General features: G+C 39.1%; 1 protein-coding gene across 4 annotated transcripts in view; it reads left to right on the top strand.

Moving 5' to 3' along the window:
• Trip11 (thyroid hormone receptor interactor 11) overlaps nt 1-17,469 on the top strand; it is a 78,643-nt gene that overhangs the window by 49,170 nt on the left and 12,004 nt on the right. For all 4 annotated transcript variants that reach the window (XM_028888299.2, XM_028888301.2, XM_028888300.2 and 1 more), the window contains exon 16: nt 5,814-5,913. In XM_028888299.2, coding sequence (XP_028744132.1) covers nt 5,814-5,913 — 100 coding nt within the window. The remainder of the gene's footprint in view (nt 1-5,813; nt 5,914-17,469) is intronic.

Genomic DNA, 17,469 nt, shown 5'->3' with positions numbered 1-17,469 from the left:
TCCAAGATCTTTATCATGAAAGGGTGTTGGATTTTGTCAAAGGTTTTTTTGGCATCTAGTGAGAAGATCATGTGGTTTTTTTTTCTTTCAGTTTGTTTATATGATGGATTACATTGACAGATTTTTCATATGTTGTACCATACCTGCATCTCTGGGATGAAGCCTATTTGATCATAGTGGTTGATTTTTATTTATTTTTTTTTTATGTGTTCTTTGATTCAGTTTGCCAGTATTTTATTGAGTGTTTTTGCATCAGTGTTCATGAGGGAGATTGATCTATAATTTTCTTTCTTTGCTGCATCTTTGTGTGGTTTGAGTATCAGGGTAACTGTAGCCTCATAAAACAAGTTTGGCAATGTTCCTTCTGTTTCTATTGTGTACAACAATTTGAAGAGTATTGGTATCTTCTTTGAAATTCTGGTAGAATTCTGCGCTGAAACCATCTGACCCTGGGCTTTTTTTGATTGAGAGACTTTCAATGACTGCTTCTATTTCCATAGGGGTTATAGGTCTATTTAGATTTTATCTGGTCTTGACTTAATTTGAGTATGTGGTACCTATCCAGAAACTTGTCCATTTCTTTTAGATTTTCCAATTTTGTGGAGTATAGGTGTTTTTAGTATGACCTGATGAGTCTCTGGATTTCTTCGATGTCTGTTGTTATGTCTTCCTTTTCATTTCTGATTTTTTAAATATGGATATTCTCTCTTTGCCTTTTGGTTAGTTTGGATAAAGGTTTGTCTATCTCGTTGATTTTCTCAAAGAACTAACTCTTTGTTTCATTGATTCTTTGTATTGTTCTCTTTGTTTCTACTTTATTAATTTCAGCACTCAATTTGATTATTTCTTGGCATCTACTACCCTTGGGTAAGTTTGATTTTTTTTTTTTTATTGTTGTTCTAGAGCTTTCAGGTATGCTGTTTAGTTGCTAGTGTGAGATTTTTCCAACTTCTTTATGCAGCTATTTAGAACTATGAACTTTCCTCTTAGTATTGCTTTCATAGTGTCCCATAAGTTTGGGTATGTAGTACATTCATTTTCATTGAATTCTAGGAAGTCTTTAATTTCTTTCTTTATTTCTTCCTTGACCCAGTGGTGATTCAGTTGAGTGTTATTCAGTTTCCATGAGTTTGTAGACTATCTGTAATTTGTGTTGTTGTTGAATTCTAACTTTAAACCATGGTGGTCTGATAGAATACAGGAGGTTATTCCAATTTTTTTTTTTTATCTGTTGAGATTTGGTTTGTGACCGACTATGTGTTCAATTTTAGAGAAGATTCCTTGGGTTGCTGAGAAGAAGGTATATTCTTTTGTGTTTGTGTAGACTGTTCTGTAGATGTCTATTAAGTCCATTTGAGTCATAACATCTGTTAGTTCTCTATTTCTCTGTTAAGTTTCTGTCTGGCAGACCTGTCCATTGGTGAATGTAGGGTGTTGAAATCTCCCACTGTTAATGTATGGGGTTTTATGTGTCATTTAAGCTTTAGTAATGTCCTTTTTACATATGTATTTGCCCTTGTATTTGGGGCATAAATGTTCAGAAGTGAGACTTCATCTTGATGCATTTTTTCTGAGATGAATATATAATGTCCTTCTCAATCTCTTTTGATTAATTTTAGTTTGAAATCTAGTTTGTTAGGTATTAGGATAGCTACACCAGCTTGCTTAAGTCCATTTGATTGTAATGTCTTTTCCCAACCTTTTACTCTGAGGTAGTGTTTGTCTTTGAAGTTGAGATGTGTTTCTTGTATGCAGCAGAAGAATGGATCCTGTTTTCGTATCCATTCTGTTAGCCCGTGTCTTTTATAGGTGAATTGAGCCCATTGACATTGAGGGATATTAATGACCAGTGATTGTTAATTCCTGTTATTTTTTTTGGTGGTTGTGTGTGTGTGTTTCCCTTCTTTGGGATTTGTTGGTGTGGGATTATCTATTGCCTGTATTTTCGTGTGTGTATATCTGACTTCCTTAGGTTGGATTTTTCTTCTAGTGCTTTCTTTAGGGCTGGATTTGTGGATAGGTACTGTTTAAATCTGGTTTTGTTGTGGAATATCTTGTTTACTCCATCTATGGCGATTGAGAGTTTTGCTAGGTATAATAGTCTGGACTGGCATCTGTTGTCTCTTAGTGTCTGCATAACATCTGTCTAGGACCTTCTGGCTTTCAGAGTCTCTGTTGAAAAGTTGGATGTTATTTGATGGGTCTGCCTTTATATATTACTTGACCTTTTTCCTTTGCAGCTCTTAATGTTCTTTCTCTATTCTGTATGTTTCGTGGTTTGATTATTATGTGGTGAAGGGACTTATTTTTTGGGGGAATCCAATCTATTTGGTGTTCTATAAAGCTTCTTGTATCTTCATGGGCATTTCCTTCTGTAGGTTGGGAAAGTATTCTTCTATGATTTTGTTGAATATATTTCCTTTTAGCTGGCATTCTTCTCATTCTTCTAACCCTATTATTCTTAAGTTTGGTCTTTTCATGGTGTCCCAGATTTCCTGGACATTTTGTGTTATGACTTTGTTGGCTTTAATGTTTTCTTTGACTGACAAATCTATTTCCTCTATCGTATCTTCAACACCAGAGATTCTCTCTTCCATCTCTTGCATTCTGTTGGTTATGCTTGCATCTGTAGTTCCTGCTCGTTGACTCAGATTTTCCATTTCCAGCTGCTGCGGTCTCAGAAGATTGGGTTTGTTTGGGGGATGGAGTGGGACTTGTAGATTTCAGGGTCCAGTGGTGGTGGAGGGAGGAGTCTTGCCTGCTGGCCTGCAACTGGGGCTGCAAATTAATAAAGATAAAAGGCGAACAAGTGAAATAAAATCCAAACAAATGGCAAAATAACAAAATATAAATGCTATTGTGCAAAGAGGCTTGTTCTTCTTTATTGACTTTGTAAGAGGGCTGGAGTTGGGGCGCAGGGGTAGGGGTGCTTGTGTAGCGCCTGTGACACCCTGGATTCCATTTCCAGCACAACAAAGCCACATAACCACAAACCCTACTTCATACACACAAACACTATCATGTTGTGTTTTAGTTTTTTTTGTTTGTTTTAATGTTTAGATTTTTAAAAATTATTTAAATTTTCCTTATATCAAATTTAGATTTATAGATTTGGAATAATACATTTCTATTTAAATTTTTCACTTCAGACCCCCTATCAGAGTTCAACTCCTACAAACTAGAATCTGTAAGGAATGTGTGTGTCCATATATTTATGTGTATAATATGTGAACACATATGTACTTGATTACAGGGAATTGCTACATGGTTGTTGGAGCTGGCTAAGCAAGTTTGGAGTTTAGAGGGCTGGCAGTCAAGATGGGAAGACCACATCAAAGGCCTGGCTGGAACTCACAGGCACAGGACAGAGCTTTTGTCCTCAGGCAGTTAGGGCAGTCACAGCTGGAGGGAGTTCTGTGAGCACAGGAAGAAGCTGCTGTCCATCAAAGGGATTTGTCATTTTGGGGGAAGCCCAGTCTCTCTGTCTTTAAGAATTTCCGATTGGCCCAACCAGGGCATTCCAGGTTACTCTGGAGGATGAGCTTTCCTTAAGGGCTTGGAGCACGCTTGCAGAATGCCCCTCATGGTAACTGATGAATAACTAGGGACTGTAATCTATCCTAGTAACACACCAGACAAGACTCAGACCAAAATGTGGCCTGGAATTTACATGAGTAAATTCTTAAGGATAACCAAGAAAATTAGAACCAAGAAAAGCATCGAGGAAGGATTAAATCAAAATAGAGCCAATACAATATGGTCTAGATCAGCGGGACAAAAGAATAATCCAGAAGTGGAGCCCAGAATATATTTGAGAATTTAAAATGAAATGGATTTGAACGCTCTTTTTTTTTTTTTTTTTTTTTTTTTTTTTTGGTAGCAGTTGAAAAAGTCAGTGGACTCTTTATTGCTTCTGGGTTGTAGAGATCAGGAGCTCTTGGTAGTATGGGTTGGCTTCCTCTTCACCACCACAGGCTTCTGGCTTCAGAGGATGCCACTGGCTCTGTGAATGGCCACCATGCCTACATCAGGACAGTACTGTTCTTGCAGATCACATGACTGATGCAGCTGAGGCTATCCATGCATTCTTTTTTTTTTTTTTTTTGTTTTTCGAGACAGGGTTTCTCTGTGTAGCTTTGTGCCTTTCCTGGAACTCACTTTGGTAGCCCAGGCTGGCCTCGAACTCACAGAGATCCGCCTGCCTCTGCCTCCCGAGTGCTGGGATTAAAGGCTTGCACCACCACTGCCCGGCACATGCATTCTTAATGGTAGTCCTCACATAGAAAGTGGCTGGTTTTTCCTGACATGACTACACAACCCCTTTGTCTTGGGGTAAACCAGCCTGTTGTAGCAGAAAGAGTTGTAGGACTTCAGATTACTGAACTTGGTACTCTACATCTGCTTATTTCTCGTGGTCAGGAATCTGGAGCAGTTCTGCAGGACTGCCCATTGCAGATGTGTGGACATGGCAGCAGCTCCTCTCTCTATGGTGGCCAGAGACAGAAAGAACCCAGTTTGAATTATTTTTAATTTAGTGAGAAAAAAGATTTTCTAAAAATGATATTGGCTGGGCAGGGCTTTAATCGCAGCACTCAAAAGGCAGGTACAGTTCAAGGCCAGTTTGGGCTACATAGGGAGTTCCAGGCCAAGCAGGACTACATAGAAAGACCCTTTATCAAAGTAAACACACACACAATAAATAAATAAATAAATAAATAAATAAATAAATAAAAATAAATAAATAAGTAAGTAAGTAAGTAAGTAAATGCCACATAGAAAGACCCTTTCTCAAAGTAAACACACACACACACACACACACACACACACACAATAAATAAATAAATAAATGAATAAATAAATAAGTAAGTAAATAAATGCTATTGGCAAACTATCCATACAGAAAAAATTAAGTTGGGCTCCAAAATTAAGTTGGCAGAACCTTCCTGCCTCTAGAATGTAGGAAGTACAGGCCTCACTAGTAGTCAGGCCTATGCCACCACATCTATATATGAGAATGCTTTTGGTGGTATAGTGACTGGGTGGCTCTTCTGACATTTAGTAGGCTAGGAATTGTCAAAAAAAAAAGTAGATTCAATGAGAAATGCTATATTAAAATTTAAATCAGGAGGACAAACTATTTTACAATAAATTCTAAACTGTGTGTACAATCTAGAAGTAAAGAGGATCTTAATCCAGACTAAACTCAAAAAACTATAAGAGTAAAGAAGAACCTCTTTGTTGTCCACTAAAAAGGGTTTAAAAAGCTATTAGTAGACCAATGAGTGACTTCATTTTCATTGCCCAGAGAACAAAGGGTTCCTATCTGCCGCCCAAGGTACTCACACAAACTGATGGCAAGACAATGAGAAATATGTAAGCAGTGTGCACAATGAGGTTTTCATATAAGAGCAGATCCAACTGTTGTATAAACAGAACAAAGATGTGCAATAATAGTTATAATGAAGCATCCCTTTAGATATGTTAGCTTACAAAAATTGAAAAGAACAAAAACATTTATTGCTATATTTTTTGACTTTTTATATATTTTTTAATTTTTTATCTTGTTATTGTTACTTTAAAATGTTTTTGTTATGTTATCTTTTAGTAGCACCTATACTTGGTCTCTCTAAAAGGGCAGTGATGCATAGTGAAAGAATATGAGGTCAGTAGGTTGCACAGACTTGCCAGTGGTCACAGAGGTACAGCTTCACCACCAGCTGAGCTGTTGATTGATTCTCAAGTGTCGTCCAGCCCTGTAGTTTTGCATACTGCTTTTTAATAACCTCCTCTTCCTTCCTCCCCCTACCTCCCAGGAACGTTTGGATGAAGCAAATGCTGCATTGGATTCGGCCTCAAGACTTACAGAACAGTTGGATCTAAAAGAAGAACAAATTGAAGAACTTAAAAAGCAAAGTAGGTCTTTTGTCTTTGTTTTCTCTCTAACAGTGCTTATGTTGAATCAAGTGTAGTCTTCTGCCATACGTTGGCATAGCTGAGTAAGGCTGGTGGATGTGGCTTCCACTCCCCATTGCCATGTGCAATTTGTGTCTATCTGAGTCTGTATCTAATGAAACCAGAGTCACTAGGATAGCCATGGCTGTCCAGTTAGTTCTCCTGGTTGCCGAGCTGTGACTGCTTTTTGGTTGTTGCCCTGTTGATCAAGGAGACTGATTTGACTGATCCAATTTTTTATTTTTGTCTTCTCCCTGATACACCTGAAGCCATCTGAGAGGGCATATGCTCAAATACTGGGTCACTTTTTGTGAAGTGAATGGCTGAGTATAACTCACTAGATTTTTATGCTTGTGGGTGGGTTTTACACCAGGCACTCAGAGTATTTGGGTTTGGTGCTTGTAAAGTATCTCATGGTTGGCCAGTTCTCTAAAGCTGATCCCTTGTATTTAGGATTATCATTGAACTTCACATGATATGGTAGTTCACAGTGCTATGCTAAGCCTAACAGCCAACAGTGATAGCATATCATTAAATTTAATCTCTCGATTAGGGGTAGCCAGGGACTTGAAGTTCCTCTGGGGCTCTGTTTAATTAGTAATGATTTGAAGTGATTGGGGAGGTCATAATGGAACCTAGGAATGCATTGGCTGTAGATGTTTCTGTTCTCACAGCAGTTAAGAAATATATACCACGTGTCACAAGATAGAAGTCAGAAAACACAAACAGGAGTAGATGGAACAGCAGAGATGATGTGTTCAGAAACGGTGACATGAATATTTAGGAAATAAGCCCACAAGAACCACTGGCCCACAGATACAACCCCATTAACTTGGATCCCCCAGGAGACCCCAAGTAGATGCAGCAAAATAGTAATATGTGCAAGGGAGTTGACATCATTGGGATATCTTCACTCTGAGACTTTGTTCTGAGATTTTGTTTCATAAGAACTGATCAGCATAGGAGCTCTCAATCTCAGGTAGGCCTGGAAATAGGCAGCAAGGAAACAATACCTAGTGAGTATCTGTTATGGACAGTTGACCTAACTTAGACTATAACGCTTAGTTTTTTCCTTACTCATTTGCCATTCATAAACAACTAAATGTATAGTATCAGTTCCCTTTTGTAGATTATAGAAACTGAGCTTTCCTTGCACACCTCTTTATTTGTACCAAAGCTTTGATCTTTCCATGTTCTGTATTCCTGTCAGGGAAGTGGGTGTTTATAAAATGTCTAACTTGTCTTTTGTTCTCTGTGGCTCCCTTGGAGATACAGTGTTGTCCTATGTACTGACTCATTGTTGAAATGGCTTCTTTAATGAGAACTGTGTATTGGGAAAATAGTCTAGTTAGATAGAAAGCTAGTGCAGCTACATTAGTTGGAAGACTTGGTGAACCATAATGAACACTGAGCACCCAAGAGTTAGCCACAGATGTCCTATCTTAGTGCTGAGCTAAATCAGTGGAGGGAAAGGTGAGTTTTGAACTACATCACTGGGTTGTGACAGCTTGATGCCGTGTGCCCTGATGTCTATGGCCACATCGCCATTTAGTCATTCACCGGAGTCATTCCAGTAGACCATGGTCAGATAACAGAGTCTGTAACTGAACTGTGGTATTTGGTATTTGCTCAGGCACCTATTTAAACTTCTAGGAGTAGAAGTTTTTCATTGTAGCTGGTAGGGCAGGTAGTCTGGGTTCCTATTTGTGTAAAACATAATTAATACTCACTATTACTAAGTAGGAACTTTGGGCTCATTCTAGGGAGTCAGTACTGGAGAGAAAGCTCTGCTTACTTCGGCTTATACAACCACTATTTGAAAAGGCCAAGGGAGCTAGTATGGCACAGACAGGAAGGAGAACACCAAGATGGTTGGTTGTTATGTCTTTAAATTATTCCTGCCTTTTATAGCTTCCCCTAATAGTGTTTTCTTACATTACCTAAGCGCTTAGTGCCATGTTTATATCTCTAAACACAAATGCGCTTTTATTTTCTCAATGCTGTATTCACGATTTGATAATATAAATAAATTCTTGATTGGCTTACTTATTTCAAAAAGCATCCCTATATATTTTTATAAGTCATTAAGTACTTTACATGTTGATTGATGTTGTAATACTGTACTTTATTTTTAACACAAAAGTTGGCCAGACAGCAAAAGTTTTTTGCCAGGAGAAACAATTTTGAAAAAGACAGATTGGGTTTTTGTTGAAAGAAAATACACAGACTTGAATTGTAAAGGCAAAGTATTGTTTTATTTCTAAGCCTCTGTAGACTAATGATTAGTTCATCTGCTGTTTCAACATTTAGACAATATTAGGAAATTTACTTTAAGAAGTGGTATTTTATTCAGAATGGTTGATTGTATCATTACTACCAAGATATGATTCCGTCTGTTTAAACATAAGGAAAGAGTGGTTACATATGACCCTGGTATTAAAGCAGTACAGCATGGATGACATCAGTTCCTCTTAGAATATGTAATTGTTAATGTCAGCTACGTGTAACCGTGGTTATGAACTGGAGGCATTTATGGGCCCTGTATGAGAAACATAAAGACAGATGCCTGGGGCTTTACTAGTCAGTAAGCACCTAATAAAGACCAGCTGCTTGGCTTCACCATGGCTGCTGTGTAGAACACTAGATAGGCCCCTTTTCAAGGAGCTGAAGAAACGGCACATGACGAACTTCATAAGCTGGTAATTTAAGACAGTTGTACACAGCAGTGGCCTTAAGTGGCATGTTTAGTTCCTCTTGTTAAGGGACAGAGACTTGAAGAAAGTGTTAAGCCCCTAGTAGGATTTTACCTAACAAGTGTGAAAACTATTTAAACCATAAGGACTAGTTAACTAACTCATCCTCCCAACAAGAGAAACCCTAAGATCCTGCAGGTGCTGTATTTTACTAGGCAGTGTTGACTGGTAGAGGGGTTACTGCTGTCCTTCCTTTCGGAGATTGTTCTTTCAATATTTCATCCATAGTTCAAAACGACTCTTTTTGCACATGCCGTCCTGGACTTTGTGTACAGTCAGTTCACCAGTCTATGAGTTGAGTAGGATGTCGTTATTCTTAGTTCATCAGAGTTGAGAGTGTCTATGGACTTGTTATTGATGAGAAAATACATCTGTGTAAACCTAGTACAGCTGAGCCACTAAAGACACATACACTGTCATGTATGTAGGTATGTGTTTTCCTTTCTCCATTTCCCTAATTGCTCTTAAGATAAATTTCTTTAAATGAAAATGATAAGTAGAAATGGAAAGTATAAGATAGTGTTTGATTTTGTAATTAATACTAAAAAGCACTGAGTTTTGTGGTATACAAAGAAAAGTAAGTTTTCGTAAGTAATAGAAATTTAATTCTAGCACGAGGAACATCTTTTGCTCTACCGGCCAGTTTATGCCTATGTCTTTATGTGCTGGGAATGGAACCCACTGTCTTTTGCATGCTAGGAAAGTCAGCTGCATCCCAAGCTCTATACTTCTATCTTAAAAGCTTTTGTAACTAATTTTTTAAAATAGTGACTACTTTTTAAAATGTCTTGTATGAATTGAAAATGGAAACTTTTCCTTAGAATATTTTTTAAAAAGAAAGTCTAAAAGTATATATAAAACGAGTTCAGTAGCCGGGTGATGGTGGCACATGCCTTTAATCCCAGCACTCGGGAGGCAGAACCAGGCGGATCTCTGAGTTCGAGGCCAGCCTAGTCTACAGAGCGAGATCCAGGATGGACACCCAAACTACACAGAGAAAGTCTGTCTCAAAAAAAAAAAAAAAAAAAAAAAAAAAAAAAAAAAAGAGTCCAGTAAAAGGTACTGTAATATATGAAGCATGAAAACATGTTTTAAAGTCACAGAGACAGAGGGGCTTGAAATGTTTCACATGGAACTACCTTTATGATGCTGAATGTGCCTGAGTTTTTATTTTAAATAAAGACATTCCATTTTCCAAGACATGATTTATACAAGAAAACATATAATGTCCTGTTGAACTTAAGCCAAATACATTCCCAGACGCTTTGTTACCCAAGTCTTTTGAGTGAGTTCTTTATAGATGTTTTTGGCAGAAGTGGCGGTTTTAGAGGAAACATGTAAGAAGTACCAGATGCAATTTTCTGAATTGCCATAAATGGTTAAAAGTCATTTGTAATGATATAAACATCTGGGTATGCTAGACAATGCCAACATTTAAATTAAGGGGGAAAGTATATTAGGTAAATAAGCTATTTTGTACTTCTAATTACATTTTAAACATGTTTGATATTTGATATTAATGTCTAAACTGAACATGTTTTATATTGCTATTGAAAACTAATTTCTATAAGCAGAAAGGGAAAAATGAATTATGTACTGATGAGAATATTTTATATACTTCATCTCCTTTTTTCAGTAAGGCTGAGTCACTCAGTATGTAATTTATTTTATTTGTCCTTCCCAGAGAACACCAGTCATTCATTCATTCATTTATTTATTCATTCATTCATTGTTATATCAAGTATTCATTGTTTATGTGCTGAGTACCAAGCATTAAATAGGCCCTGGGATAAACAGGTGACAGAGGTCTTTTTCAGGAGGGTGGCAGGTAATCAGGTACATGCAAGGAATTGTTTTGAAAGAACCAGAAATGGTGGACAGCTATAAGGACAGAGCAGGGCAGCTGCACTTACGAACATACAGTTGTGACAGTGTGTACGAGAACTGTGCAGGCTCAAGTCAGACAAAAGCCCAGCAAATCCCAGCAGGGAGTGGGAGGTGAGCGCGGAGTCCACCCTGGCCTGAGGAGCTCTTGGCAACCGAGAGCCCCTGGGAGAAGAGTCAGTCATTTTTCTTTGAGAGTGCAGTCCCTTACCAGTGAGTAACCGAGCTCAAATGGAAGACACACATCCAAAAATATCTGGGCAGCACACATTGCACTTGATGGGTTATAAATAAAATAACACAGATATTGTATGAAAATTGTTTTCAATTAAAAAAGGGAAAAAAACACAAAGTTGGGTGAGTAGAGAAGGGAAGTGGATCTGGGAGAATCTGAAGGAGGGGTAAATACCATCAAAGCACATTGTATGAAATTATCTAAAAACTAAAAAAAAAATTTAAAAAGAAATTGTTTTGAAAGAGTTATCCATTCTACTTGGTAATAGTGGTATGGGAAGGTAAGAAAAATTAGTGACTTATCTTTTCTTAAATGATGGATACGTATATCCATCATTAAATAGATTGGTAGCTAGAGAAAGACATTCTAGACAGAGGGAGGGATTCACATGAAATGAGGTGGCATACTCTGAAAAATGTTGAAAGAGCAGTGTGGTAGGGTGGGATAGGGTGGCTTGGTATGGAGGACTGGGAAGGTAGGAGTGAAAGTGATTTGCTGTATGGGAAAATGAAACTTAGTCATGAATCACAAGTAGATTATAAACTGTTAATACCAAAACAGTAAAGGAGATGGGCATAAGTAGGTCCAACCTGTTGACATTGTAATATGGCATTGTAATCACACTGGAGAACAATATGATTGGTTTACCTCCCCTCCACCCCACCCTCCACCCCCATAATCTCATCGTGTTTTAAGTAAGCTAACAGTTTTATGTCAGGCTGCATTCATAGATATTCCTGGCTACAGCTCTGACAGGCCTGGTAAGAACTGGTAAGTTGAAGTGTTTCTTGTGTGGGTGGCGGAGTCTCAGCTCAACCCTATTATTTCTACACAGGTTTGTGAGCCCAGTGCTGCAGATCTTAGGTCTTGCAAGGGATGGTGAAATCTGGATTTTCATATGATAGGTCCTGGCTTTCTAGTGTGATGCTTATTTAGAGCTTTGTAAAAACCCTGTGTGGGCAGGACAGGTCTCTCCTTTGGGGACATCGTCCATTACAATTTGCAGCAGGAAATAAGTGAGTTCAATCACACACCCACGTAAAAGCTGGCATGCAGGCAGGTGCGCACGCTAATCCAGCACGGGAGAGAGGAGGATCTGTGAGTTCGAGCAGTGGCTACAAGTAAAAAAAAAAAAAAAAAAAAAAAAAAAAGCTGGGCATGATTGCTCACCTGTAATCTCAGTGCTGGGGAGGCTTAGGCAGAAGGACCTCTGAGTCCTGATGGTCAGCCAGTACAGCTGAGTCAGTGAATTCAGGATTCAGTGGGAGACTGTCTGGAAAAAAATAAGATGTTAAGTAATTCGGAAAAAAAAAAAAAAAATCCAACAACTGCCTCTGGCCTTCACACACACATATACAATATGCATACCCACATGTATACATAACTCTCACCTCCCATGCACACATGAACACATACATACATATACACAAAAATGTATAATTACATAAAATCTCTTGGTCTGATCTACTGGTAGAATACTTAACTCTGAGACTAGCTTTAATCCCCACTGTTGAAAAATCTCAGCCGGGCGGTGGTGTCCCACGCCTTTAATCCCAGCACTCGGGAGGCAGAGCCAGGCGGATCTCTGTGAGTTCGAGGCCAGCCTGGTCTCCAAAGCGAGTTCCAGGAAAGGCACAAAGCTACACAGAGAAACCCTGTCTCAAAAAAACCAAAAAAAAAAAAAAAAAAAAAGAAGAAAAAAAGAAAAATCTCAGGCAGTTTCTCCCTCCCTTGCCTTCTCCTCCCATTGTCTCCCCTCTCTGCCTTCTCTCTTCCAAGTGTGCATAGTAATTCCAATTAGCTGTGTAAGTAATATAGTAAGTCTTTTATTTTCATCACAAATTATGGTGTAGTAGAACTCATATTACTGATATTGTACTACATTAATGAAGTGAATTTATTTCCAACAAGTAGAATTTTAAGAGTTACTTTGGGGGCTAGGGATATCCCTCAGTTGGCAGAATACATGCCTAACACTCACAAGCCCTTGGGTTTAATCCTCAGCACATGCCTGCCATCTTAGCACTTAGGAAGGATAGGCCAGAGGATTGGAATGTCAAAGTCATCTTTGTCTAAAGCAAGTTTAGTGTCAGCCTGGGATACGTGAAACCTTGTCGGGGGGCGGGGGGTAGTTAACTTTTTACTCTGCAGTTAATTATGATGGGACAAAAGAACCAAAGAAGCAAAACAAAACAACAAACAAACCATATTCACCATGTACACTCTAAACCTTAAAATTCTTCCCAATAGATTGAAAATACTGAAAAGACAAAGCAATTGCTAACTTCACCTTACAAATATATGTGATACTCTTAAAAACATTTAGTGTTAAAAGTGATTTCTCGAAAAACCAAAAAAAAAAAAAAAGTGATTTTGTGTGAGTTGAAATTCTGTAATAAAGAGACTGTCTAGTGGAATTGGGGTGGCCCAGCCCTTAATCCCAGCACTCAGGAGGCAGAAGAAGGTGGATCTCTTGAGTTCCAGGCCAGCCTGATCTACAGAATTCCAGGACAGCCAGAGCTACACAGAGAAACCCTATCTCTAAAAAACAAACAAAAACCAAAAACCAAAGCCAGTCTCGAGGTTTGGATAGATGGCTTAGCAGGGAAAGCACTTGCCATGCACCCACATGAGTGCTGAGAGACAGTAATTCAGTGCTTAGGAGGTAGCCAAAGGATTCCCAGAGCCATCTGTAGCGTTTGAGTAGCTAAGTCAGTGAGTTCTTGGTTCAGAATGAGAGACCCTGACTCAAAGTACAAGATGGAGAGCAACCAAAGAAGAAACCTGATGTCAACCTCTGCCCCCCCCCACATACCCGTGTACACACAAAGACCATCTAGTTTCTAGTTTTTGCTTTGGTTATAGTTACATGGAGAAGCCAAATCATATTAAATTTAATACTATGTCAAGTTTTAGTTTATTTTGGGTACTAGAGAGATGGCTCACTGGTTAAGAGCATGTACTGCTTTTGCCGAGGACCCAGGTTTGGTTCCCAGCACCTGTACTCACACAGCTACCCATAATTCTAGTTCCAGGGTACTGGGTATCCCTCTTCTGGCTTCCATGGGCACTTGTACTCATGTACACTGTGATGGCTAGTTTTATGTCAACTTGACACGAGCTAGAGTCATTTGGGAAAAGAGAACCTCAATTGAGAAAAATGCCCTGACCCAATTGGCCTGTGGGTGAGCCTGTAGAGCATTTTTCTTGATTGGTATAGAAGACCCCAGCTCACTGGGGGTGGTGCCCCCAGGGCTTGTGGTCCTGGATGCTATAAGAAAGCAGGCTGCATAAGCCATGAAGAACAAGACAGTAAGCAACATTTCTCTATGGCTTATGCTTCAGTTCCTGCCTCCAGGTTCTGCTCTGACTTTCCTCAGTGATGGACTGTGCTGTGAAACTGTATGCTGAAATAAATCCTTCCCCAAGGTGTTTTTGGTCATGATATTTTCTCACAGCTATAGAAACCCTAACTGAGACATACATTACCTACACACAGCCACATATTTAAAATTCAAGTAAAATTAAAAATTATTGTCAAGTGATGTGGGATGTCCTTCTGTATGCTATGAATATGTGTTGCTCTTATTGGTTTATAAAAAGCAGACAGGCTGGTAGCTGGGCAGGAAGTTAGGCAGGAAAGCCAAACAGAATGCTGGGAAAAGGAAGGCAGAGTCAAGGAATCACCAGCCAGACACAGAAGAAGCAACAAGAGAATGTCATTTTGAGAAAAGGTGCCAAACCACATGGCTAAACATAGGTAAGAATTATGGGCTAATTTAAATGTAAGAGCTAGTTAGTAATAAGCCTGAGCTACCAGCTGAGCATTTATAAATAATATTAAGCCTCAGAGTCGATTATTTAAGAAGTAGCTGCTGGGTATTTGGGAACAGACAGGCTGGAGAGAAACTTCTGCCTACAGTTAAGGTTGCCAATGCAAAAAGTGTCTCATACCTAATTTACTTACTGACATTTATACAGACAAGTGAAATTGTCTTTCAAACATTTTTCTCTTTCTCCTGTTTTCTCCTTTGCCTTGGCTCTTAAAAATGAGAAAAATGCAAAATAAGGGAAAAATTACAAAATGTCAGTATCAACCAAAGTGATATATGTGATTGCTGTTGATTAGAGCAAAATTTAACAATGAATTTGTTATTTTAAGAAATCAGATGAAAGCTGGGTGTGGTGGTGCGTGCTTTTAATCCTAGCACCCAGGAGGCAGACAGGCACCCAGGAGGCAGAGGCTGGTGGATCTCTGTGAGTTTGAGACCAACCTGGTCTACAGAGAGAGTTCCAGTTTAGCCAGAGCTGTGTAGCAAGAAAGGAAGAAAGAAAAGAAATGAGATGAAAGAATTTTTCCATTTTATATAGCATTTTACTATTTAGAAAGTCAGCTTTTGGTCGTTTATTCCATTCTCTCAAAATCCTTTGCATGAAGCACAGTCATTTTTAAAGAGGCAAACCATGCCTGGCCCTGAGCATGGTTCATCTCTAGGGTTTCTTGGTTCTTATTCTGGTCTTCACAGTTATCTCATTCAGCTGACTGTTTAGTGAACCTGCTCACAGGCACTTAGTCATGCGATAACCAGAGGAATATAAGAAGTATGATACACTTTAAGATGTTCTCTGAAGATGATACACTGTCATCAATCACAAGTAAAATGTGAAGTTATGATGCACTCGCTCTTCCACATTCGATTTTGATTTTAAGACCGTGGCGTCATCTCTGGGAATTTCAGAGCTCTGCTGTGGAATGATTTACTGTGTCACACACTCATGCTTTCTCCAGACTAGACTCCATCTCAGCTGATTCATTGCTCAACTTGAAAATGTTTCCCAGCCCCAGATTGCGTTTCTACAGAATTATTTGGGTGTGTGTGATTATTCACAGGACTATTGTATTTGGACTAGAACCCATTTCTGAATAATAATATTTTGGCCTGCCCATATAAATATAGTTCTGATTTCAAATTGTGGTTTGAGTCCAGTGTTCGTAGAGAAATATTCAGAATTTCTGATGGGAGGAGAGCAAGTGTTGCTGGAAGAAAAGATGAGTCTTTAGGGACTTTGGATGGGTGTGTGACTTCCTTTTCTTCTAACCTCTCAAAATTAATACATTCCTTCCCGTGCTGTCCTTAAGTTCTGAGGTCCTTTCCTTTTCCTTTCTCTACTCAGCTGTCATGGTGCATTTAAGCGTGTGAGTTTGAGATAGCCTTGCTTGTGCGTCCCATATTGCATTAGGTCACGGACTAAAGTTTTAAGACAGTTTAATCTCGTCACTTTGACCAAATGATGCTTTGGCTTTCTGACTTACTTTATTCAAGTAACTTTTTATTAGAATCTTTGCTTTATAAGTTTTACTCTGAAGATATTTACTCATCATGCAGGCCTTTCGTTTGCTTGGGATTCTTTGAGATAAGGTCTCACTATGTTGCCCAAGCTGGCTTCAAACTCCCAGGCTCAACTGATTCTCCTGCTTTGGCCTTCTTAGCATCTGGGACTAAGGTACATACCACAAAGCCCAGCTTATTAAAAGAAAAGCAATGTTTTATTTGTTGTTGTTATTATGTGTACATATGATGTGTGCTGGGCATACACAGGTCTGCCATGGAGCATATGGAGATCTGAAGTCAGTTTTGTGGATTCGGTTCTCTCCTTCCACCTTTATGTGGATTCCAGAGATAAAACTCAGGCCGTGACTTACAGAGCAGCACTTTGACCTGCTGGCCACCTCCTGGCTCAGGGGCTCACCTGCTGTTCTTCTTGTTTGTTTAAAGGGAGACAGTGTAATATAGCTTTAGATATGGTTTATGTGGTAAGAACATACTATCCAATACATGTAATACAGTGGACTCTGGGAAATAACCCAACTCCTCTGCAAAAACAGCAAGTGCTCTTAACTACTGAGCCCCATGAAATTAATTTTTATAATTTATTTTACATCACATGTCCCCAAATTATTATCAATGTGAAATGTAATCAGTATAAAATTAATAGTAATAGATACATTTTAGCAAGGGAAGGTAGCAGGGCTAGAGAGGTGGCTCACAGGTAAGAGGGCTTGCTGTGCAAGCTTAAAGACCTGCGTTTGGGTTCCAGACCTATGTAACAAGGCCTTATGGTTGCACTTGTTCCCCTAAGCCCAGCACTGGGGGCTGCAGGTCACAAGGCCTCCTAGCTCATTGAGAGACCCTGTCTCGAGAGACAACAGGCAGAGAGTGACACTTGCCGTCCTCAGCCTCTACGTGAATGCACAGCACATGTGCAGAGAGTGGGCGAGTGTGGACTCTTCCTAGGCTGCCAGTCTAGTCCTGGAGGAGGGGCAGGCTGTACAGTGGCTCCTGCTTCAGCTTGTTGAGTTGATGTTTTTCCGGTGGCCAAGAGCTCTGTCTGCCACATCTAGAATGTAATGCTGGGGAAAGCAGCACATGCCCATAGTGTAGAGTATTTAAAGAGTCAAAGAGAAAACGTCTTTTATTGAGTCAGATCTCAGTAATAGACCCCCTCCCCTGCCTTTTATATTCAGTTGAAATTCCTTGCTGGAAAGACGGGAAAGGAAAAATTTGTAGGAAATTTTCCAAACACAAACCTTGGCTTTTATAATATGGTTATGGCAACCATCTCTATTTTGGTAAAGTTAGTCTA

The sequence above is a fragment of the Peromyscus leucopus genome, chromosome 14 (assembly GCF_004664715.2).
Source record: "Peromyscus leucopus breed LL Stock chromosome 14, UCI_PerLeu_2.1, whole genome shotgun sequence".
In the NCBI taxonomy this organism is placed as follows: domain Eukaryota; kingdom Metazoa; phylum Chordata; class Mammalia; order Rodentia; family Cricetidae; genus Peromyscus; species Peromyscus leucopus.
This window is presented reverse-complemented; position numbering and strand designations above follow the sequence as displayed.